The sequence below is a fragment of the Camarhynchus parvulus genome, chromosome 2 (assembly GCF_901933205.1).
Source record: "Camarhynchus parvulus chromosome 2, STF_HiC, whole genome shotgun sequence".
In the NCBI taxonomy this organism is placed as follows: Eukaryota; Metazoa; Chordata; class Aves; order Passeriformes; family Thraupidae; genus Camarhynchus; species Camarhynchus parvulus.
The window spans coordinates 6,615,224-6,639,712 of NC_044572.1; the positions used below are offsets into that span (position 1 = coordinate 6,615,224).

At 43.0% G+C, this 24,489-nt stretch overlaps 1 protein-coding gene across 2 annotated transcripts in view; it reads right to left on the minus strand.

The window, feature by feature from the left end:
• PRKAG2 (protein kinase AMP-activated non-catalytic subunit gamma 2) overlaps positions 1-24,489 on the minus strand; it is a 182,427-nt gene that overhangs the window by 111,825 nt on the left and 46,113 nt on the right. Inside the window, exons 1-2 of one of the 2 annotated variants that reach the window (XM_030968498.1) lie at positions 18,810-18,906; positions 4,677-4,748 (exon numbers count right to left, since the gene is read on the minus strand). In XM_030968498.1, coding sequence (XP_030824358.1) covers positions 4,677-4,748; positions 18,810-18,890 — 153 coding nt within the window. In that variant the 5' untranslated portion in view covers positions 18,891-18,906. Of the gene's footprint in view, positions 1-4,676; positions 4,749-18,809; positions 18,907-24,489 lie in introns of those variants that run through there. The other variant, XM_030968488.1, reaches the window with a different exon arrangement.

Sequence of the window (24,489 nt, forward strand, 5' to 3'; positions counted from 1 at the left end):
GATTCTCTCATTCTGCTGGAATAAAAGAGCTCACAGAGACACAAGAGCTGACTTCATTAGACTGAAAGGTAATGAAGGCCTTGCTCTCCCAGTGTCACATTCAGCACCACTGGTCCCCTTCCTTCTGCATGAGCTGTACCAATTGAGATGGCACCGTGTTTTACAGGGTCACAGATGTCACTTCCCAAAACTAAAGTACAATGACACTTTCCCAGATTAAAATACAATGGGATGGGGCTGGCTGCTCTGGCAGGCTCTGAGAGCTCTGCCCTGCTGCACACATGGGCAGGGAAGGTTTCCAGCACTGAGCAGGGCTGCTCAAAGACAGAAAGCAGGCATTAGGAAAGGAAAGAGCAGGGCTAGTCCCTGTCCAATTCCTAATCCCTAAGTACATTTATTCCAAAGGAGAGGATGGGGAGGAGCTGTGCACATCACAGTGCAGTGGTTGTTACACATAACCTTGCCCTGAAGCTCCCTGCATCCACTGCAGGTGCCCTATGCCAAGGCTGTGGAACTATCCAGGACTTTCTCCCCATCTTCACTGCTCATTAAAAATGGACAACTAAAGGTAAATCCAAAGGAGATTTATTTGCCAGTGAATGAAGAAGGAGGGGCTGATTTTTTTCTCTTCCCCTCCGTTATCCAGGGGTTGCTCGTGCCATTCCCATGAGTCACTGAACAAAACAAAAAGAATTCTGGGACCAGTAGAAGGATAAACACCCCTTGGAATCTTTCAATATTGGAGTCACTCCTGCAATAGTCTGATTCTAGTTCACCAACACTTCCCTGCATTGCTGATAGCAGAACAGTGAGTTAGCGCTAAACAGTCAGAACAAAACCTCTATTTTCACTCCATTCCTCCATTTGCACATTGCACATTTGTTCATTGAACCCAAACTAATCCTTTAACCACTGAGTCTCATCCAGAATCCGCAAACAGCAGACTACCTACAGCTATTCTCAAAATCTAACCCAGGCTTTGTGAAAGACTTCCCAAAAAGTCTGTATTAAATGCTCCTAGGTGTAACTGATCACAAGTTGGCCAAATGGAGGTGGGCTGTTTGTTTGCAAATGTGTTTTAAGTGACTTATGCCATTCTGCATCAGAGTCTCTTGCTCAGAATTTACCCCTCTCTCCCTTCTCATTTTTGTATGAGCCACAAATTGTACCAGTAATGAGTCTGTCTATCCTTCAAACCACTGATAAGGTATGATATAGTACAGCAGCAGAATGTTTTGTCTGCCTAGAAACAAAATTTTCCACTGGTGAGTCTCCATTTATTTTAGCAGCCAGGTTTTTATTCATTTACTAGGCTCCATGTTTATTCAGTCTCATTCCAGTTCCTTAAATAAAAATGACTTGTGCTACTTTTCTGTATACATGACACCAACGCTATGACATTCGTCAACCCAATTTATAGTTCATTTAAACCCCCACATTTGTTCAATAAGAGCCATTTACAATTAATTTCAATCCAAATGAGTCTATTATAACAGCATCATTAACTACCCAACATTAGCTATGTCATTGTTTTGCTCAGGACTAATGTTTGACAAACCTGTACATTATCCTAATTGCAAACATCATAAATATTAACACAGTAATTGCCTTTTTTGCAGTCTTTTGAAACTGCATCTCTGCTCCATGATTTATTCACAATCAACACTTGGCAGAGAAAGCTCTGCCACTTCATTCAAGAGTGTTTCATCAGAGTTGTTTGGATTTAATTTTAAAATATCTTACTTTAACAGCTTGTGCTTTAAAGACACTTAAGCTATTAATAGGATAGAGCCACCTTTGTAATCTAAGATAAACATCTCCCCAGCTTTGTCCCCACACAGAGGAAAGAATTTTAATGCACACTTCTTTTCAAAGCTTTTGTCTATATTTTTGTGACAATTCCATTATTGCCATAAAGAAATGGATCAATATTATTCTTCAAACATCTTTTCTCCCACCTCCTCCCTCCTCCATCTATAATTTGCTAGCTGATTCCTCATAAAAAAGTTTCCTGTGTAATTTTTTTCTTTTTGATCATTCACAACCCTGGGCTTTAAGCTAAAAGTAATGGCTGTCAGTTTCCTGTAATTTCCACACCTTATCCTTTAACCTCCATTTGAGATGAAAGATCTATAAACATTCAAGGTGTGAAGACCTCTAAAACTGAAAGAGCCATTTGAGTGCAGAGGGGCACTCATCCCTGACTGCTGCCCTGCCACACTGTACCAGAATTATTTTCTGAATGATGCTCCCAATCACTCACGATTTTCCAGGTCTCTAAACTTCCCCTCTTCCACTGTCTTTTCCCAGGCTGAGGAAATGCAGTAAATCTGATTGCTTTTCAGCTCTCAGTTGTCACTGTCTGTATTTCTGTCTTTAATGACCCTCTGTGCAGGAAGGATACAAGCCATTTCTGGAGAACCCCGGAAATGGGGCATGGCAATACCAGTTGCTTCAGACAAAGCCACCCACATAAGTGTTAAGGCATTTTTCTGGCAATAAGAAGGGTAAAAATATCTGTCCCAGGCACCTTTCTCCACCACACCAGGCCAAACGTTTCTCCTTCCTTCACAGCATTATATTCTCCATCTTCAAAACAATAGGGTGAAAACTATCTCTATCCTCTTCCTGCCATTAGTCATAAAGGAAAGAAGAATACATCATTTACAATAGTAGACATATTAATGAGAAGTGATTAAGGCTGAACTTCAGGAAATGTGTGTCACTTTACCACTGCTGCCAAAAAATTTCTATGTGAAGATGAACAAATTCTAGACTTGAATTTCCTAGCTGTGTAATGAGGGTTGTTGTCACAGGATAATGATTGAGAGACACTTGCATGGTAAACTGCTGAGAGTTTCTGTGAAAAACATTAATTCAGTTTCTAAAAGCCCTTCAAAAAGAACAGAGAATTAAATTAATGGCAGATTGGAAAAATGGGTTGTGAACTACTCTTGATCTATAGCCCAGGTGACAGAAGAGTTAAGTGCAGGAAGAGAGACATCTCTGATGAATTGCCTGTCTCCAGCATGATGAGTGAATGCAAAAAGCCAAACTACTGATGAAATACTGACTTTTAATAGACAAAAGTTACAAACCATACAGTGCTTTCAAACTGGAGCGAAGAAAAACCTTCCTCCTTGAAGAGTAATTTGGGGACTTTTTTATGTATCAGCAGTAGGGACTGGCAATGTTTTAGTTAGAATTAAATAAATTCTGCAGTCTGATGCTACTCATCATTCACTACCAGCAAAAATCCCATCCTTCTCATTGAGGAAAATGACATATTGGATGTCAATCCATTGTGTGGCAATGGATTTTAAAAGATTATCTCTTTTCTTTAATCAGAAGTGGGGCACTACCAGCTCCCTTCTCACCATCTTGTTTCATGTGTTGAACAGCGCTCAAGTATAATAGTAGGAAAAAACACTAGGTCTTACACAGTCAAAAGGGTCAGCTAGAAATAGAACTTCAGATATTTAGCCCCAGCTCTGTGATTACTGCAAAGTCAGTTGCACTTCCATAAGGAGAACTTGCTCCAGCATTTAGCAATTCTACAAAAAAAGAGGCAACTACTGAAACGTCCTTCCAGTTCTCCCAAGACATGAACGCACCAAAGGCCAGGTGGTGATCTAAGGTTGGACTCAATAATCTCAGAGGTCTTTTCCAACCTCAAGGATTCTGTGCTTTTAGAAAAAAACAGTCCTGAGATCAGTTAGAAGAAAATAACAGGATTCAGGAACAGTAGAGTGGAAGTCATTAAATGATTTCATGTAATTCTGCACATCAGGCCTTGGCACATTATTTCCTCATGGCTGAGATTCATGCATCTTTCTCACCTTTCTTTGTGAAAAGAAGGTGACAAATGGAAAAATCAAGTTTTAGCCAGAAACCCCTGCCTTCTTCCAGCATGACTATCCTTTCCAAAAACATCACATTGTTCCCTTCATTCAAACCCTCCAAACAGGCACCTTTTGGTAGCACTGTATATTTTAGCTTCCCTGGCACCTACAAGAGCTCCCCAGGATCAGCAATTCCTACCTTGTTGTCATCATATTGCAAAAGTTCTATTACATTACATTGTAATGTATCCCAGAAGGATAACCTTGAGTTAATCCCACATTGAGGAGGAGACTCTCTACTTTGTTCATGAGAAGGCTCTACCAGTATGGCTTCAGCAAATGAAGGCAGTTCATTTTTCCAGTGCCAAGGACAGAGAGATCAAGGACAATGAACAGTTAAAACCCTCATAGAGAAAGAGCAGCCATCAGGAGGCAATTCCAGGAAAACCTTCTAACAGCCACAGATTCCTTCTTGAGCAGTGTATATTTCTGCAGCAACACCTCAGATCTTGTAAGGTAAAGATATTCCTGAGAATACAGCTATGCAACATCACCTCACTGATTTACAGCTGTGTTACACAGCATCTGCAGTATTTACAGCAATACCACCAGCAGCTTGCATCCTTCACAGGTTATCCTTTACAGGTTATACTGCTCAGGCACTGTCATGGTAAGGTCTGCAAAAGCCACTGGGTTTGCCTTAGTGCACCACTCTCAACAGGTTAATGTATGGCAGGGAAGATGAAAACCCCAGACTTTTTTAAGCCTAACAAATTGTGTGCACCACAAGGGATTCAAGCCCTGCAAAGAAGGGGAAGCTGGGATAAATCCTACCTTGCGAGGAGCATTTTTGTCTGTGCTGTCCACATCACCGTCCAGGAATGGCATGGCAAATGAGCTGAGATCCTGCAAGGACAGAGAAGAAAAGGGGATGTATTTTATTAATGCCTTCTTCCTTCCATCAGAGAACCCCATGACTGAAGCCCACAGGTCTATTTTCAGAGTGCCCACTGCTTCACCCACAGCAATTGCTGGCAAGCAATACCACGGACTCTGCTGGTTCTCCTGGGCTGGGAAAAAATGTCAGATGTAAGTCACAAGTGAACAGGGAGACCTCAGCAGCACTTGCATCACATCACCATCAAAAACCCACCTGCACAGCCAAAGTCAACAGTCCTGTGTTAAAACTTTCAAGGGGAGGTACTGAAATCCCATAGAAAAATTGGTATTATAGTTTATTATAAGTTATAATAAACTTATAAATTTAAATTGTAAGTAAATTATAGTTTAAACACATCCACTTGCTCAGCAAATGCCTGTCTTGTCCTTAGTGGGATGCATGATCTTAAAGCATATTTATGGCAATAAACACAACCTGAATGAAAGTATGTCAACATTCTGAGAAATACATAACTTCTAAAAAAAGACAGAGAAAATTGACATGGTGCTCAGGAGGAAATAACTGATTCACCTGCACAAATGGGAGAGGAGCACCCAATTCTGCAGGACTGAAGACAATAAAGGCATAAGAAAAGCACACATGCTCATTTTTAACTAACAAAAACAAACTGCAATTATATTCCACCTCCTGCCGTCTGTTCTGTTTATGATACTTCATGTTCCAGCCACAGGGTTTTTAGAGCTCCTTTCTACATGCATAAGGAAATTATGTTAGTGTCAAGTTTAGTATCTGTTTGATCAGAAAAGTACATAATGAGCAATTCTGTGACCAGAAGCATGAGATTGCCTAATACTGTGTGCTGAAGAGCTGAGTCTTGGGTCCTAAATTTTGTTTTAAATGTCAGGAATACCTCTCCAAAACAGAACCTCCCAGATGAGAGGCATCACCCTTTCCATGCAATGATTCAGTGCTTCTCAACCACCACATCTGCATCCATTTAAAAGAGTTCCAAATATAAATAAATAGCAATTTCACGTAAACCTAATTTGTGATCAAACAGAGCTTAATTAAAAATTAGCACCATCCGTGAAGTCTGCAGGGCTTGCTTGTCTTCAGAATTCAGAGCAGCCACAGGTCTAATCACATTGCTTTGTGTAATCATACTAAAGTCAAAATATGCTCAAAAATTGTGTATAACTTGGGCATAATCCTTAGCAGTGTTTGAAAATACTCTGGTTACATAACAAGCAACAAAAATAAGGAACAAAATATTGAATTACTGGAACTGAAACACATGGGAGTAATTCATGCCAAGTTGAAAAGGGAAAAAAAAAAAAAAGCAGGAGTCTGGCTTGGCCAAGCTGGTCCCAAATCACTGGGTCCCAAACAAATGTAAATTCTGTCTGCTCCCAACCCTATCTATGCACTTTCGATGGGAACTATCTGCAAAGCTCAACTATGTAACATCTCCCTCTTGCCTGGGCATCTGTGTTTCACATCATCTTTGTTTGCAAATAAAACATAAGGAAACATCTCAAAACCAAAGGAAGAGATTAAAATTAAGATTAAAATTACTTACTCCATATAAAAATTATTTCACCATCTCTGTGAAGATATTTAAGAGCCTAATGAAAGTTATACAAAACCATATCCCCTTGTGTTTAATTTAGCCAAAGGATTTGCCAACATTTTCCTCTACCCATCTTCAGTAGGGCAGAAGCTGGAATCTGATGTGTGCTAAGTAATTTTCCATGGAATAAATCAAGAAAATAACCTCTTTTGAGCTCCACATATTAGTAGCAGTATATTACTCCCTGGTGTAATTTCCAGGAAGGAAAGCAGCTATTTAGGAAGGCTGGAGACTGGATGGCAGAAACTGGGTTGAAGGGGACACATATCTACTAATCAGGGTTGAAAAACCTGTTCAGAAATCTGTAACTTCCAGGAATGAAACCAAAATATCTTATTTGAGCAAAAATCTTCAAAACCTGGAGAGGGTAGGTAGATACAACTATTTTTCTAGAAGCTAAATTTCAGTTCTCAGTTACAATTCCAAATTTAAAGCCACATATATATTAAAGTCTGAAGTCTAGCAGTATCATGAAACCCAGATGATGACTCTATTCTGATTTATAACTCTCAGATACCATGGAGGTATTGTGACTTCATCTGTCTTTATATCCAGAACAAATCTCTGCCTGTAAGCCAAAATAACTGAAGCTGGAGCTTTCTGGGCAGTATGAGACCTTTTTTTTTTGTTAATATAGCACTGCTGAACATTTCAAAGTGGGTAATAATTGTACTTTTAGTCCTGTGAAAAAGTCTATAATTGTAACTGCTACCTAACAATTTTTCAGTCTTTCATGGGATTCTATATATGAAGGTATCCATTCACAGAAGGGAAAAAATACATATATCAAATACCAGGCTACAAATGCTGCTCTCTCAATTCCAATCTGTTGGTTAAGCAAGGAAATATTAGGTGGTTATTTCACCTTCATGAATATTTCCGCAGAATACAGATAAATAACAATTTCTTTCTTGTGTTCCTCTTTAACCAGAAACACATGTGATGATGCAGTTGATCATACAGTAACTCTTAAAAAAAAACCCCAAACAAAAACAAAAAACCAAACTGCTCCAAAAGTGTTGCAAAATACCACAGAACTCTTGACAGACCAATGGTGCAGCCCTTGCCCTTGTCACAGTTGTGACTCTCTGATCTGATGCCAACAGATACACACAGAATGCTTGTTCTGCCAGGGACTGGGGACTGAAGCTGTTCTTAGACAGCTTTGCTGCTCTCCAGCTCTGCTTTGCTCCACTTGGAAACAGCTCCCTGGACAGCCACATGGGTCTGCAGTGACATTTAAAACTCCATCAAAGGCACACAGTGATGTCCTGGTAGGAGGAAGAGTCCTTCAGATTGCAGAGCCCTGGCTGCAGAATGGCATTGAGCCCTGTGTCCATCAGTCCTGCATCCTTGGACAGACAACTTCTGCAGAGACCTCAGTCTGTGATCACCCCTGTACAGAGCAAAGGCAGGTCCTAGTGCTGCTAACCTGGAATTATGAATATGAAAAGCCTGATTTGGAAGTTTCATTGGCTTTCCTATCATGCTTGTGCTCCTTCATCAATCCTTCCACCACTGTGCTCCATCTGACTGGCAGATATCACTTCTACCATCCTGTTAGAAAAAAGGACCTCTTGACCACTTTAGATCTACTTTACAGCCACAAAGCTGCCTCAGATTTATTTTGTTTTCAATCCACTTTTATTTACAGAGGTTGTCATGGCAGCTCCTGTTATATTCACTGAGGAACACAGCCCCAGGGGCAGCAGAGCTTTTCCTGAAGGACAGCAGAGCTGTGACACGGCAGAGCCATGGCTCAGTGCTCCTGTCAGCAATCAGGCTCCTTCCTGGGGAGGGAAATCTCCCAAAACTCAACAGGTGAGTTTCCAGTGCAAGCAGGATTATTCTGTCTGCATTTGCACTTATTTTCTCTACCACTTCTTTCCCTATTTCCTCGGGGCTAACAACAGATATCTGGAAGGTAACAGATTCTTCATGTGAATTTCTCCTCCAAAGGTGAGACTAACTCTAGCATGATTCTGGTCTGGGTTACCCCTACATCTAGAGGATGATACTTCTTAATTCCAGCCCCTTTTCCTCTGACATCTCTTATATCAGAATATTTGGGATTATGTGAAAAGAAGTAAGAATAAAATTACTGCTCTTTGTTATCCTGGGAAAACAAAGAAACTTTTTTCAGAATTGGTTTGGAGAATAGGAAAGAAAATCACATTTGAGGATGCAGAAAGGAAATCTATTGGTTGACATACATAGGAGCAAGATCTGGTTAGCCAAACAATTTTTCACCTTTTCCAGCCAGTTTCAGTGTTTCTTTCCTTACTGGGAGAATTCCTGCCAAGAAGGCTTGCCCAGACACACTGGTCTGGAGGTTGCTGCAGTTGGAGACCTTGGTGTAAGAAATTGGCTTCCAGCAATTCTGCTGCAGAGGCTGCATACTTAAATAACACACCGCTAAAGCCTTGAATCCAGTAAACAACACAGGATAAACAGGATTCTTCTTTTATTATTGTTTAGTTTCAAGGCTACTTTGGCAGCCAGGCTGATAAAGCTTCTCTGCAAGGGCTGAAGCCAAAGAGCCAGCAAGGGCTGGGGCTGACAGGCCAGAGACCAATTTCCACTGTATTTTGGGTGGCAGTAGGACCTTTTTATGGCCCCACTCAACAGTGGTCCAAAATTTCAGGGCTGGGTATCAAAAGTGTATTTCACAAACAGCTCCCTGCTTGCATCTTTTGCAACTGTGTATTGAAACATGAGGAATGACTGTGAGCAACACAGGGGTGTGAAATCTGTGCCCACACTGGTGGGTCCCCATAAACATGGTCAACTCTTTGGCCACGTTTCAGGGGTGACACAGATCAGAAGAGCTTCATGGTAGCCCCATAACCAACCTCTGCTGAAAGTCTGGGCTCCTGAGCTGTTAACAAATTCAGAGTCCTGGTGTGGGCAGCATCACGCAGTCCTGACTAGGGATGGTGTCACCTCTGAGGCATTATTTTTCTGCCTCACTGAGTTCTATATATGTGCTAGGATTGCACCAAATTTAAGGATGTGAAATGCCTGCCAGACATTACAGTTTCTTTTTACAACATAACTCAAGCAGAAGGTGACACTTTACTAAGGCAGTTTTCAATATGGGGAGACAGCTCCTTTAATAAAATAAACAAAGAAAACGACATACAGTGGAATTAAGCTGTGTGTTGACAAGAGCTCTGATCTCACAAAAGATTGATAAAAGCTGCACTCCTCAGCATCACACCTTAACAAAATCTCCTCCTCTGCTGATATTACTGGGCTATGAGCACTTCAAGTATCCTAGCAAGGACAAAGAAGGTTAGGATTTTTATTAACATCAGCTGTGAACAGTTTCTTTCATTGCATTCTGCACACCAGCAGATTTTTTTAGATCAACCTTGAATTTGTACCTATTACAAGCCTATGTGAAACTCTCTGAACAGCAAATATGCTACATATGCTAATAGCCTGTGAGCAGAATCCACAGTCTGATCTCTGTGGAATAGAGGGCATAGCTTGGTAGCTCTGCTTGAATAGAAAATTCTCTTTCTCTGAGAACAATCCTATCTAGAAGCCTTTGGGGATTTATAACAAATCAGCCTATTATTGCACAAGGAAAGATTCAAAACTGACATACCCAGGCATTTCTGTCCCTTTGTTATTGTTGTTTTGATGTACCAGCTATAGTAAAGTATAATAAGACTTGCTACATTCCTTTATTCCTTTAGGAGTAGGTTGCTCATTGCTTTGCTTTTCTCACTCCCCCATGCCATCTAGACTGTAGCATGTGTTTTGGAGAGAAATATATAAGTTGTACTGTGAGACTGAGGATGCTGGTGACTAAGTCTCAGTATGACTCAATGGGAGTAGGCAGGAACAGATGTACAAAGCTGGTTGGATTTGTGCAAGACAGCTTTGTACTGCACAAGGCTATTACAATTTATCTGTTTGCTATTACTTTTAAGGCTATTTGTATTAAAAAAAAAAACAAATATGTGGGTCTGGACAGTTTGAGAGGGTAGAAATAAGATATAGAGACTTGATTGGTGAGGTTGTACCTTGAATCCCGTGCTCAGTTCTGAGCCCCTCACTACAAGACAGATATTGAGGGGCTGGGGAGTGTCCAGAAAAGGGCAAGGGGGATGGTGAAGGGTCTGGAATACAAGTCCTGTAAGGAGCAGCTGAGGGAGCTGGGGAAGTTTAGCCTGGAGAAAAAGAGGCTCAGTGGAGACCTTATCACACTCCACAACTCCCTGAAAGGAGGTTGCAGCCAGGAGGGGGTTGGTCTCTTCTCCCCAAACAAGCAAGAGAACAAGAGGAAATGGTGGAGATGGCAGGTTTGCAGTGAACTCTTTGATCTTAGAGGCCTTTCCCCCCTTAATGATTCTATGATTTTGCCCACAGTATGAAGATTCCAGAGGCAGCACAGTGCAGGGGTTATTGGGTGACTGTGCAGGACCAGCTGTGGGCACTTCAAGGTGGATACAGAATCAGACTTGAAATAACAGAAGGTAAGTCCCCCTAAATGACATGCCTGGAACAGATGGAAAATATTCAGTCCCAAAGAGGTACAATCTAAAAGGTTAGGGAGCAATGGCTGACTGAAATCTAACCCAGATCTCAGTATGTGAAAATCCCCATCCATCAGGTGATTGTTCAATGTTCTGTGTAAAAACAACCTCACATATGAAAGCTTGGCAGAAGAAACACAGCCTATGTGCAATTCAAAGGGATTTCTTTCAGCTGCAATAAGAAGGGGACGTGGTCTACTCAAAGAGCTGCTGAAGCCACTGTTCTCACCACAGGTCCTCCAGCTTGGATTGCCACCACTTGGGCAGAAAAAGCTGCTAAAAGTATGAATTTTACAGGGAAGCGATTAAGGAGAGCCATGAAACAAATAAGTCTTTGATATTTCCCTGAAAACAGCTGTCTTCCAACCTCTTCTTCCTGAGTGATCCTGATCATGAGATACTGGCAGCATCCAGCACACTCTTCTTAATTTCTGAAATTCTTAACTGATCCTGACAGGAATTAATCTCCAGCAGTCTACAGCAAATTCACTTTTTTTTGTTTTGTTTGTTTGTTTCTGGGGTTGTAGACAAGATCCATCAAAAAAACTTAGAAGAGAGCATGGATTGTTTTTGTGTTGTTCTCAATCTCAGACTTAAATCACTAGAACACATTCCTATGCTGTTTACAGAAAAAATGAAGGTTTCTTTCAAGCCTTGTGCTCTGCTGCCAGGAAACCCCACTGTATCTCATCAGTGATTCAGTCTTTGCAGATGAGCTGGGCACAGAGAGCCTGGGTGGGATGGAATCCCTCCTGCGTGCAGCCCCATCATGTTTGTAAGGAGCAGAGAGCTCAGGGCTGTGTGGAAATGCTGTGGTGGAGGGTGCTGCTCCCCACTTCATCAGATGACAAAGCCTGACCAGGATCCCCAAGCACACAGCAGCCTGGTGTCACTGTCATATTTTCTGAAAAATCTCTTTGCTCCTGGGAAGCAGAGAAGACTCAGAGAAAAAGGAAAGCAATAATTACCTGATTTGCTTCTCTTGTGTTTTGCTGCTTTGGAAGGGTTTGGACATTGTTTACCAACAGGTGATTGTTTCATTGGTTTCATGTGAATTGTTTTGACTTAATGACCAATCACAGTCAGGCTGTGTTGGGACTCTGGAAAGAGTCATGAGTTTTCATTACTATCTTTTTAGCCTTCTTTCTGTATCCTTTCTCTATTCTTTAGTATAGTTTAGTATAGTATTCTTTACTATAATACAGATCATAAAATAATAAATTAGCCTTCTGAGAACGTGGAGTCAGATCCATCATTCCTCCCTTCGATGGGGGATCCAGAAAATACCCCAGCCTGGTTTGTCAGCTCCTTCACACCACGAACCAGACAGCAGTGACTGGCAGAGTGTTTATTACAACAGCAGATGGACAACCCAGCAAACGTGCAAATAATGAAATGTCACTTAAAAAAAAAGGAGAGAGGGAGAGAGAAAGTGAGAGAACAGCAGAGAAAGCATGCCAGGGAGGAAACCAAAATTCCCAGTAGTCTCTGTGATACCACCATGATGCACATACAAACCCATTATTAAGTGCTATTCCTGGGTGCTCGGTCAAAGACAACCTCTCTCTGGCGAGACATTTCATTTAAGAAGCACCCAAAGTTTAGAAACACAAGGTAAAAGCAGAAGATGATACACCTCAGTCCTGGAAAATGTGGTTAGGTAAGTGATGAGGGAATTAAGAAACCAAGACACACAACTCTAAGGAAGGACTGTAGGAGACTGGAAATGTTACCCTTCAGATGGCTCATAGTGCCAATAAAAGTGCTGTCCAATACTTATGAGTTTGTCTTACATAAATGAGACACTGGATCCCAATGTATTTGCAGAGAAAAGCCAGCATTTGCTGCAAAACACAACTTCAGCCACAGTGAAATAGCAGAACTGCAGGAAACAAAAGAAGATTTTGCCATAATGTAATGAAAACACTTGAGCTGCTGCAGCACAGGAGCAAACAATCTGAAGGGGATTCAACACAAGGATCACACTGAGGCTTACTAAGTCATCTCCACACTTCAGCTACTTTGAGCCACTGTGTTTTGCATTTTTTATGTTTTTCCCCACTTTTTATTGGCCAAGTCTCTTCAAAAACCATGTCCTCAAGGAAGAATAAAACAAAACAGAATCAGAACTCAAAACCCCCAGCTAATGGCCTTATCTGAGAAGGACTTGCAGGGTTCTCCCTTGCATATATATGACTAAAAAAAGGTGACATTCACACCAGGCAAAAGATCTCTGCCATAAATACTTGAACTGCAACTATTTTTTCCAGTTCACTGCATTTAGGAAGACAGCTGCCTGTTGCCTCCTCTTTCCATTCTTGTCAGGCATTAACCGTGAATAATCTTGACAATTAGAAGAAAGGGACCTGCTCTGATCTCGTAGTCCCTTAACTAAAGAAAAAAAATAATAAAGGGAAAAAATGCAGAAGCAAAGAGGAAATTAGGGAAGGAAAGGAAGAACAAGATGGTTCTGTGCTTCATGTGCTGAAGACCTGAATGGGAGGTCAAGGAGAAACAGCACATGGTGTCCATGATGAGAAAAGATTCCGCTCTTGGTGCTTTCCTGACACATTTTCCTACATCACTCTGCAGCTTTTCTCATACCTTTAGCACCACATGTAAAAAGAGACCAATAAATTTAATAGGCTTTATTTCATAAGCTAAACAAGTTTTTTCTTTTCTCAAAAGAATGGATGTCTTCATTCATCACACTCTGAACTCTTTGTTTAAAGGTGCATTTTGCTGAAGCTAGCAACACAGAATGCCCTCAAGGACAGAAGAAAACTCAGATTGTCAGAGACAACCCAGAAGATTTTATCACACTCCTAGTACAGTATTCTGCCCAAAAACAGCCTGCATGCCCTTTAGGTCCCACCCCTGACTTTGAGCTAAGAGACAGTGAGATTTTGTGCCATTCCTAGATTTTCAGTTAGCAGTGACATCCAGTGCTAATAAATTACAATCCATCATTCATGCTGTAGGAATGCAAAGGGTTTTACAAGCTGCAGATCCAGTCCAGAACAGCTTCATGAGAGCATTTCAGTGATGAGGCTTTCATTGCCTGCTCTGGCTTTCTGGATTAGCTCTGGGAAGGCATTCTGATATCTGTCACTGGTCATGTCCCCCACACTTTCTGTCCAGCCTAGAGGGAAGGGGAAATCCAGTATCTCCAACAGGCAATGTGCTCCCATTTCCCTGGCATGGCAGAGGCTGCACAACATGCTTGAACTTTGGAGTTTCTATATCATTTAATTTCACATATTCAGTGAAGTAATTATAATGTAGCCTTTTCTTTGAGGCATAATCAATTCCTTTTCATTTGTAATCCAACTAAGAATAACAGTTTCACTTTTATATGAACTAAATGAACTTGCTTTGGCAAATAAACAGTCAAGAAGATAAATGGCCTCTTCTTTTCCAGGCTTTTGTTATCTTTGCAACATATGGACATTGCACATTTCTAATTTCCTACTTCCTGTTAAAATTTTGTTGCAAACAGATTTAACTCTGAATAGACCCTAAATTTTGTGCACTTTTAAATGTATGATTAAGCCAATGTACAAAGGAAACAGTGCCTTTGACAGAAGCTTACTTTCAAAAGCAGCCTGACAAGCATGACCATCTCGTGTGGTAGCTCTGAAATGAAAAGCACTATTATTAGGAGAAAAGTTCTGTTCTGTACTATTCCCACTGCCCAGAATTAAAAAAAATAAAAAATAAAAAATGAACCCTGCATCTCGCCTCTCCATCTTTGCTGTCGATAAAGTGCGAATAAAGTATGGTGGTTTTTTTGGTTTTTTTTTTCCCCCCTCTAGAAAGCTGTCCAAACAAGGCACTGCCTCTCACTACAGTGTGCACGGCACTGGGAGCGTGGTTTACTCCGGCTCCTTCCCCAGCACCAGCGGTACCAGCGTAGCCATGACAACGTCGGGCTGGGGAGGCTCCATCCCCGCAGGAGGCTGAGCCGAGGCTCGGGCAGCACAGCGAGCTCCCAGCTCCGTGTTTGGGCTGCAGGATCATTTCAGGCCGGTTTCAATGCCCTCCCAGCTCCGTGTTTGGGCTGCAGGATCATTTCAGGCCGGTTTCAATGCCCTCCATGCTCCGTGTTTGGGCTGCAGGACCCATTTCAGGACCATTTCAGGCCGGTTTCAATCCCCTCCCAGCTCCCTGTTTGGGCTGCAGGACCATTTCAGCACCATTTCAATCCCCTCCCAGCTCCCTGTTTGGGTTGCAGGATCATTTCAGCACCATTTCAATCCCCTCCCAGCTCCATGTTTGGGTTGCAGGACCCAGCTGGGACCATTTCAGGCCAGTTTCAATCTCAGCTGTGCTCGCTGGTGAGACACACTTCGGGCATCCCTGCACTGGGAGCACTTCCAAGTGTCACTCAGATGAGATTTCCTTTGCACAGCTTTGGCTGCTGTGTAGAAAGCAGGGTTACCTCTCTGAGTGCCCAGTGGAATGAGATGAAGGAACCTCTGTGTCCAACTGAAAAATCCCAGAATTTAAATTTTAAGAAAACAGGCCAGCTATACAGCCTCTGAGGAAAAGCATGTTTGTTAAGAGGACTGGCCATGTCCAAGGGATAGTAAATCTCACATTTCCAGGCTCACACATACCAAGCCCTGGTCACTTGTTAAAGCCTGTCTCAAGGGATGTGCTTCAAAGAGCATCACAGTTCTGCTTGGGAGAAGGTGTTAGAGGACACCAGTGACCATCTCTGGAAGAAATATGGATAAAATACTTGCCCATCTGGAAAATCTTGTGAACAATAAGACAAACAGAAGAACACAACAAAGAGATTACTCACTCACACTAGAAATAACCACTACTGAAAATAAATCTTTGCAGTGGGTCCAGTTTGGAAATAATCCTCATATAGAAAGAGAAGGGAAGAAATGACACATACCCAGGGGTTTTTTTCTAATTATTGTACATGCAGTACTAAAATTCTGAGGAAGATATTTCCCCAGGTAAACTTCAGGCTTCTTCCAAGGACTATGACTTCATTAATTTATTTTTTTTTTCAGAAATAGTTCCTAGTTTAGATCCAGTGCAGGCAAGAAAACTTTACATGGAGCCATATCAAATTCTGACTCCTTCAGAAAGAGTCTTCTTTAGCCATCTTATTCTTTATGAGTCCATTTAAGCACCACAATTAGAATGGACCAATCTGAATGTGCTGTGGAGAAGGGACAAGCAAACACACACTCAAGGAAGCCCAACTGAAAACTTAAGCTCATTATCCACATACACCAAAAGTAATTTCTGCTCTCTGCAATGGATTTGAAACCCAGCAGGCACTGGTGAGCTGAAACAGGCAAATCTGCATTTGATTTGGCTGACAGTTTGTGCATCAAAATGCCTCAAGAAGAATTTGATCCTGCTTGGAGAGTGTGGGAAACATTTCCAACTTAGCAGGACACCCTGGACACGGTGACAGATGGGCAGAGTATGAGCCTGGCATGGGAGAGGCCATTTCAGAACTGGCTGCTGCTCCAAGCCATGTGGCAGACAGTCCAAACTCATTTGTCACAAAAAAATAAAGCTCACACTGGAATTACCAAAAACCGAGGCTCAGGGAGAGCCCCTGCCTGCAGCTCAGCCTGGCAGGGACACCCACCCTGCCAAGGAGCATCACTGGAAACCGCCCATGAAATTAATGAGCACCCAAGAAGAAAACAAAACAAAGCAAAAAAAGAGCAAAGCTTTTTTTTTTTTCCCCTCAAGATAAATTAAATCCACAAGCAGGAAATTTTGATTCAGAATAACAATTTTTTTTTCATTACTACCAAAAATTAGGTTCATGTCAGTAATACGGTCCTAAAAAATATTGGGTATTTTTTTCCCATCAGGAACATTAATTTCTATCTATAAGTACTGAACAGCTGTACAACTTTTAGTGTATATATTTACATCTAAGTTTTATTAACACTTACTTTGAGGTCTAGTAGAAATAGAAATTGGACTTAGAACCACAATCAGGCACTAGAAGTCATCAAATACCTATGAGGAAAGTGTCTTTCACATCAGCACAGAAAGGGTGACTTTATCAAAATATATATCACATCTAAAAGCAAAGGCACTGGCGCCTACACAGAGGAGCAGAAACAAACTGCCCTGGTGAGTATTTCCTCCCAGATGTAGATGTGACAGAGTTCAACTCACAGGGCATCACTATTTTTACACACATACAAAACATGGTCTCATGTAGGGCAGTGGATATGGGAAACATATCTATTCATATGTGTATACAGACATGGAAACAAGCTCTTAGTAGACTTAGTAACTTAGCGCTCTGTTTTTCAACTGCCATTTATTTTAAATTTAGAATGATTAAATATTTACTATCTTCAAATCAGCTTGTCACTGCCCCTACTTGGGTGGCCAAAGAGGCTGAAACGACAGGAGGATTTTCTCCTCCTGATGGAAACCCGATGTCTCTTGGCTGCCTGAAGCAAACTCTGGTTACAGGTGATTCCCATCAACTCTGTGTTTTGCCTTTAAAGATTTGCAACAATATTGCATTTAATTCTCCTAGCTTCTTCTTGATGAATGTCAGACATCCTTGTGCATTTAGATTGATGGGATGGGTTTGGAGGGGTGGTTGAGCTTTTTTGTTTATTCCCAACTGGGGCATTTAAAAAAAAAATAAATACATTTGTATTCCACTCCCAGTAATAAAAATGTACTAAATTGAAGTACAATCAAGTCTTCTTTCGCTGGGTTTCTCACTGCCTCCCTTTGAATTGAGGGCTGGCCCCTTGTCAGCAGGATCCCTTTCATCCTGCTGTCCATCAGTCCCTCCTCCATCAGATAATCCTGCCCCCCAGGCTCCCAGCTGCAGCAACTCCAGTCTGCTCACACCTCCCAGGGCTGCTCAAAGTCAGCACCGCCTCTGCTCTCCAGCCTCTCCTGCACTCACCACAGAGGGGACACAGCTGAGGGGGAAATGCCTTCCCCAAAGGCTGACACTCTCATTTCTCCCGTGGCCCCTAACACTGAACAACAAACAAAACACACAAGATGCTGGCAAAATATCCTGCATCTTATACTGGATTAAATTTCATTTGCTGTTCACCATCACCCCACTGACAGAAGATCTTGAAACCCTTCAGGCTCTGATGCCAGGATGGAGCTGCCTCATCCGTTCATTATCTCAGAGATCCGTTAATTGCAGTGCAAATTGCATGTGATCAGCACTAATTCTTGTAAAAGGGGAAAAATGCAAGGGGCAACGTATGAACCCAGTAATACAGCTCTTTATCCTGAGAAACCTCATCAAATATCAAATTAAAATCATTAAGCAAAACAGCACGTCCTGCAAACCTGTGATTTGGGGTTGCAGTGACTAGCCATGGCAAATTAGTTGCTCAGCAGTTCAGGAGGCTCTGAGATGAGCAGTAGGAGAAACCAAGCATTGCAGGACGCAGAGACCAGATGGTTTTAGGCTGAAAATAAATGAATACCCCCCAAATGATAATGTCTCTTTCCAAAACATTAACGAAAAGTTATGCAAGGGAAAAAATAAACCCACCAACAAACCAACCCCAAACCCAAGCTACATTCTTTAACCAGATAAAAGAACATTTTGTTCAGCCTTGGAGTATCTATTGTAATTAAATGCTCTAAAAACAGGACAACAGCCCCGCGCTGGTCATGCATACGAGAGACAAAACACGACAAAAAAACCCAAAATACCCAAGAACCATGCATTTCTTACAGAGCCTGAAGAATTCCTGCCTCTCGGCAGACTCCTGCAATGCACTCGGGCATCCACCTAAATGAATGCAAAACCCATTTTCCCCTGCTAGGATAAATTAATTTAATAATAAAAACAATCAAATCCAGAGAAACCCAGGGACAACCGAACCCCGGCTCTGACTTACAGCTCTGAAAAATCCTGCAGTCTGGCTGGAAACGTCCATCGAAGAACTGCATTGAAAGCTTTTCCCTAAAGGCAAGCGCATTTAAACATCTCGGGCTCTGCTACTGGAGCCGATGCTGCAACAGATGGGGCTCAGGGCTGGGTGTGTTGGTGCCTCCCATCGCGGCAAGCGCGGGGATGGCAGCGCCGGCGGAGCCACCGCAGCGCAGGGAGGGCGGGCGGGCTCTGCCCCTGCGGGCTCCGTGCCAGCATCGCCCCAAGCGTCACGGCCAGGTTCGGTTCCCCGCCCGCAGAACCGGCCATGGGCTCGGACATCATGGCCAGGTTCGGCTCCCCGCCTGCAGAACCGGCCATGGACGCGGACAGAGCCCCGGGCATCACGGCCAGGTTCGCCTCCCCGCCTGCAGAACCTGGCGTGGGCTCGGTCAGAGCTCCGGGCATCACGGCAGGTTCGCTCCCCGCCGGCAGAACCGGCCATGGACGCGAGCCCCGGGCATCACCGCCAGGTTCGCTTCTCTCCTGCAGAACGGCCATGGGCTGGATCATTCTTCCGCGGCAGAACGGCCAAGGTATCAGCAGGTTCTTTCTGAGCTGCGTGGGGGTTCGTCCCCGCCGGCAGAACCGGCCATGGACGCGGACAGAGCCCCGGGCATCACGGCCAGGTTCGCTTCCCCGCCGGCAGAACCGGCCAGGCGCGGACAGAGCCCCGGGCATCACGGCCAGGTTCGCTTCTCTCCTGCAGAACCGGCCATGGGCTGGGGCATCACGGCCAGGTTCGCTTCCCCGCCGGCAGAACCGGCCAAGGGCGCGGACAGAGCCCCGGGCATCACGGCCAGGTTCGCTCCCCGCCTGCAGAACCGGCCATGGGCTCGGCCAGGGGCTCGGCCAGCGCGGCAGGGTCATTTAGCAGCGGTTTTGGGTGCGAGATGCTCAAGGGGCACAGGGGAAGTCGGAGGGTTCAAATAACCGCAGGCGGTTTTAATGATATCTGAAAGGGGGAAAAAACAAGATCCCGTTTTCAATAGCAGAAGTTTCAGATGACCGAGGCTGCGTCTGCATCAGTGTCAAATACCTTGGGGAAGGCAGCAGAGAGCAGAAATGCATTTTCAAGGCTGGAGTCTCTGCTGCTCCATAACAGCCCTTTTCCCCACTTAACCACAGCCCCACTTTGTAGCTGCACAAAAGTCACATTATTTCTCTGGGCTTAAGTTTTCCTATCTGCAGTGTGAACAGAGGATGGCTTGGCTAACTTTTTAATTTATTATAAAGACCTCACTGGGAAAATAAAGTGCCTGAGCACAAACTATAACCATCAAAAGTATCACCATCCAAAAAAAAGATAATAGTTATTTTGAAAGGGCACCATATGAGCAAGTGCTTCGCAGAGCAATGCAAACTCTCCCAGTAGGAGCTGAGGGATGGTGGGGTTTGAATTTTCTTCTTCATCAAGCTAAATTCTATTTTACAACTCCATTCAGCATTGATTACTCCACCAGCCAGTCTCACAGTGCCCTTCACTGGCAATGAAATTGTTCCCCAGACCATGGGGACGCATCCTCGGCCGAGATGCTGTCGAAGGCTGGCTCAGATGAGCACACCTCTGCTAGAAGAAAGCAAAGGAAAGCAAAAGACAGAAAGGTCATCCCTTCAGCTTCCAATACTTGAACAGAGGCATCAAAACACCGTGCAATGAGCTGACACCTCTCTGGAGAAACAAGTGGCCAGATCTTGAGCCACGGAGCATTGCCAGTCCTTTCTTGGTCATCTCAAAATACCATTTGTGATGGTCTGTTGAAAAACTCCCTAAGATGGAGGGTTTGCTTTAATTAATGACTCCAGGTCACTAAACCACCAGATCAGTGGAGTGGACTTGGCTTACACATCACTCTCAGTCTATTCATCCCATTCACTGGACAATGCTGCACCCTTTTGCAAGAGGACGCAGCCAACACCACTCTTAATTCTGCTGCATCAAATAATAAATCCCAGTGAGGCTGGGCAGTACTTCAGCAGCAAAAGAGATGGGGTTCAGGTGACACCCCTCATGTGCCAGGCAGACAGCACACCCTAGGAACCATCCACTGCTCTCTCCTCCTTCAGTGTGCTAAAAGTGCCTCTGATAACACAAGCCCCTTGGGAGCAAAAAAGCTGAAAATGGTACATAGTGTTCACTCACAAATGGCAGCTATTACTTGAATCCTCTCAAGACAAGATCACTGGCAGCACTTTTTAACAGAAACATGCACAAATATTTGGTGTTTAGAAGATTTGTCCCCAGCTAAATTAATATTTTATGCATGCAGAATGTACAAATAGTTTAGGAAAATAAACAAGCTTCCTCTTAAATGCTGTTTAAGGGGTACAAGAGAAACCAGTCAACCAGCTGGAGCAAGCAAAACACATTTTGTCTTTCCTCCTTGAGCTGTAGGAGAAAGGAAGGAGTCTGTGGCTGACCTAGAGAGGGTAAAAGGGAAGACTGGATTCATAGTGGAATAAAAAGGGCTCTCCTGCAAAGCACAGTTCAGATCAAATGCTTCTATGTATAGGTAACTTCTAAGGATTATTCTGATTAGCAATCAGATCAAATAAAAAGGGGCATTAACAGCCAGGAAAATGTCCCACATCCCTAAATCATCCCCTTTAAATCACTCACAGGCTCAGTTCCATGTAGCCAATGCCAAGAATCATCCAGACCTATTAAAGTGGTTTTTTTTTTAATCTTAAAATTGTTCCTGGTCTCAAAGTCTGATTGGCACGAATTCCACCTCAAAAACATGCACATTCCTCCCCCACCTTTGGATAAGGAGTGTGCAACAGATTGCACAACTACTTCTCAGATAGGCAGAACAGTTAATGGTTTAGATACCATTTCATAAATATTTGCTGAACTAGTTTTTGGATTCTGTCCAGTTTCTGACAACCATTAAAAACATTGAATAATTTGCCATTTTCTTTCACCCTTCTGGGGTGAAAAACAGGCAGGGAGATTTTATTGCTATAATTTCTTACCATTATTTAATGACTACTTGTATTTATGTTGATGTCTCCTGCCAAAGAAGCCCAAGTGATTCTCGAATCTACAGGCCTGAGGTGTCCAAGTCACATTTATGTAAATATTTATATATTCTTTATTAAATATTCCCATACTGAATACCTGGGCTCATATGTGGCTGAGTAAGCAAGTGGTGAAGATCTGAGAGAAACCAACCAATTTCTGAATAAATACCTTGTTTCACATTGGGATTTCAAGTGCCTGTGCTCTATCAGAGATGCTGAGGCTCAGTGACTAAAAGCAGCAGTGAGTTACAGCACATCATCTAGCACAAGATGGTGCAATATGGGAAATCACACAAATCAAGTCATTTGATGATGTTTTCCACCACACTTTACTGACAAGTTCTAGGAGTCTCTGTGAACAGGGATCCAAAACTCCAGCCATTTCCTTGCTTTCTTACATATTAAGGACGACTCAGGAGGTTCCAGAAGATGCTTCATATAATCAACTTTCCATGACAATAGATTTTTCAGATATTTTCAATTTTCTCACCCCAACTCTTAAGCCCTTGCATCTCAAGCTCAGCAGTCATTATTCATTTTATAACTATGTTTCTTAAAAAAAAAAAGTTCCTTTTAGAGCACTTCTAGATCACTCACATATTTGGACTGACTGTAGGATTCTGACACTTTACGAGTTTGGTGATTTGTTTTCCCTCCAGTAACACTGGAGGGAAAACAAATCACCAAAACCTGCTTGTGCCTTGGACTGTGAATTACACACTCACCTATGGCCAAAAGACCAAACTCTGAGCAAAGCAGATTTATGACTGTCACATTTTCACCAGAATAAAGCTACAGAATTCCATGCCTAGCCGAAACAGGCATTGTTGTACTGGTTTATTTTTCCATTTGAAGAGTTCGGTTTTCAAAAATTCAGAGCCAGACCCCTCAATCAGCTTCAGATTTGACTGCACATAATTCCTGCACAATTTCCTTGAACTGTTCCAAAGCACCAACTCAATTTCATCCTTTTAGTCCAAGTAAAAGCCTAAAGTATCACAAATTTCTATCTGGCAGTACAGCAACCTTCCACAATTTCCCAGAGGAGACAGAAAATGTCTGGCTATTGGTTGTTGTTATTTATATTCCATAATTTTCCACAAAGAGACGGTGGGTTTGTAAGTACTGCATAAATTAGATGAATTCATGGGGCCAGCTTCCATTATAGTTTCCTTTTTCTTATGAGGCAAACAGTGCCTTGAAATCAATGGAGCTTCTGTCTGTGAAGATACCACTTCAGAACACAGCAGACACAGCAATTATTGAAGTGCATGGTCAGCCAGAGCTCTGCATGGCAGGGCAGGGCTTTTGTCCACTGTGTAATTAAGAAAGATTTTTCATATTTTTTACAGCCAACACAGCCATCATATTCATGGTTGCCCTATCCCCATTCCTACTGAGCACGAGCAGCAACCAAAAGCAACGTGCAACACAGATGTGGAGCCCCCAGCCAAGAAGGCAAAGCACCTGGGCAATGCTCAGATGAGAGAAGCAAGTCCTTGAAGGGCACGAAAAGCCACAGCAGCAGCTGGGAGACCAAGGGGAAGATGAAATGGGGAGAAAAAAATCCTAAACTGCACCACAAAACACACCAGCTCTTAGTAGAACAGCCAAAGTACTCTCTCAAGAGTTGATGTTGGGCAAAGGGCAGCTGTGATCTGCAAGAGTTGGAAAAGAGAGTACAAGAAAAAAACCAAAACCTTTAGCCCCAAGAGTAAGAGGCAGGGATGAACTGCAGAGTCCACCCCACCCAAATCAGGCAAAACTGCAATGCAGGATGATGGAGATGGTACAAAAGAGAGGAAAGAGAGAGGAGCAGAGAAAAATATCCCATCACAAACAAAATCTATAGTTTACTCCTTTTTTCATCTCAAACAGCCACGATTTTTCCCTTGCAATTTTTCAGCATGATCTACCAAGCAATGAACCAAGTAGCTGGGATTCCTGACTCACTGCTGACAAGCCAGAAGGAGAACATCCATGTGAGAAACATCAAACCCCAGTGAGCAATCACCCATCTCTCCTGGGGGAGGGAGCACCCTGCCAGCCTCTGCAGTGATGATGGATCACACTGTATCAGGGATGGATCACACTGCACCAGGGATGGATCACACTGCACCAGGGATGGATCACACTGCACCAGGGATGGATCACACTGCACCAGGATGGATCACACTGTACCAGGGATGGATCACACTGTACCAGGGATGCCTCAGCCAACTTGGGTACCAAAAGCTGGATAGCTGCATTCTCAAATCTAGTTCTTTAGCAGAGAGGTTTTTCTTTACAGAGAAAAACTTTTTTTCTTTACAGAGGGGTTTTTCCCTCTGTATTTGCATATATAGCCAGATGCAAGTGACATTGAAATGCTGAGGTGTTCATCCAAAGGCAGTACTGGAGGTTGCACAACAGCAGCCTCGTGCCTGCTCCACATGGACCCCACTGCCCTTCCCACCTGTCTGAATCTCACAGATGGAGGGATGGAGCCTCTTTCCTGCATCACGGTGGGGAGGAAGGGGTGGAGACACTTCTGGAGAGGTGCCAGGGCAGAGCTGTGCTGTGTCTGGGGTCAGTGGAGGTCTCTGGGTGCCTGGGGAGAATTACAGAGTCTGAGCTAGGACACA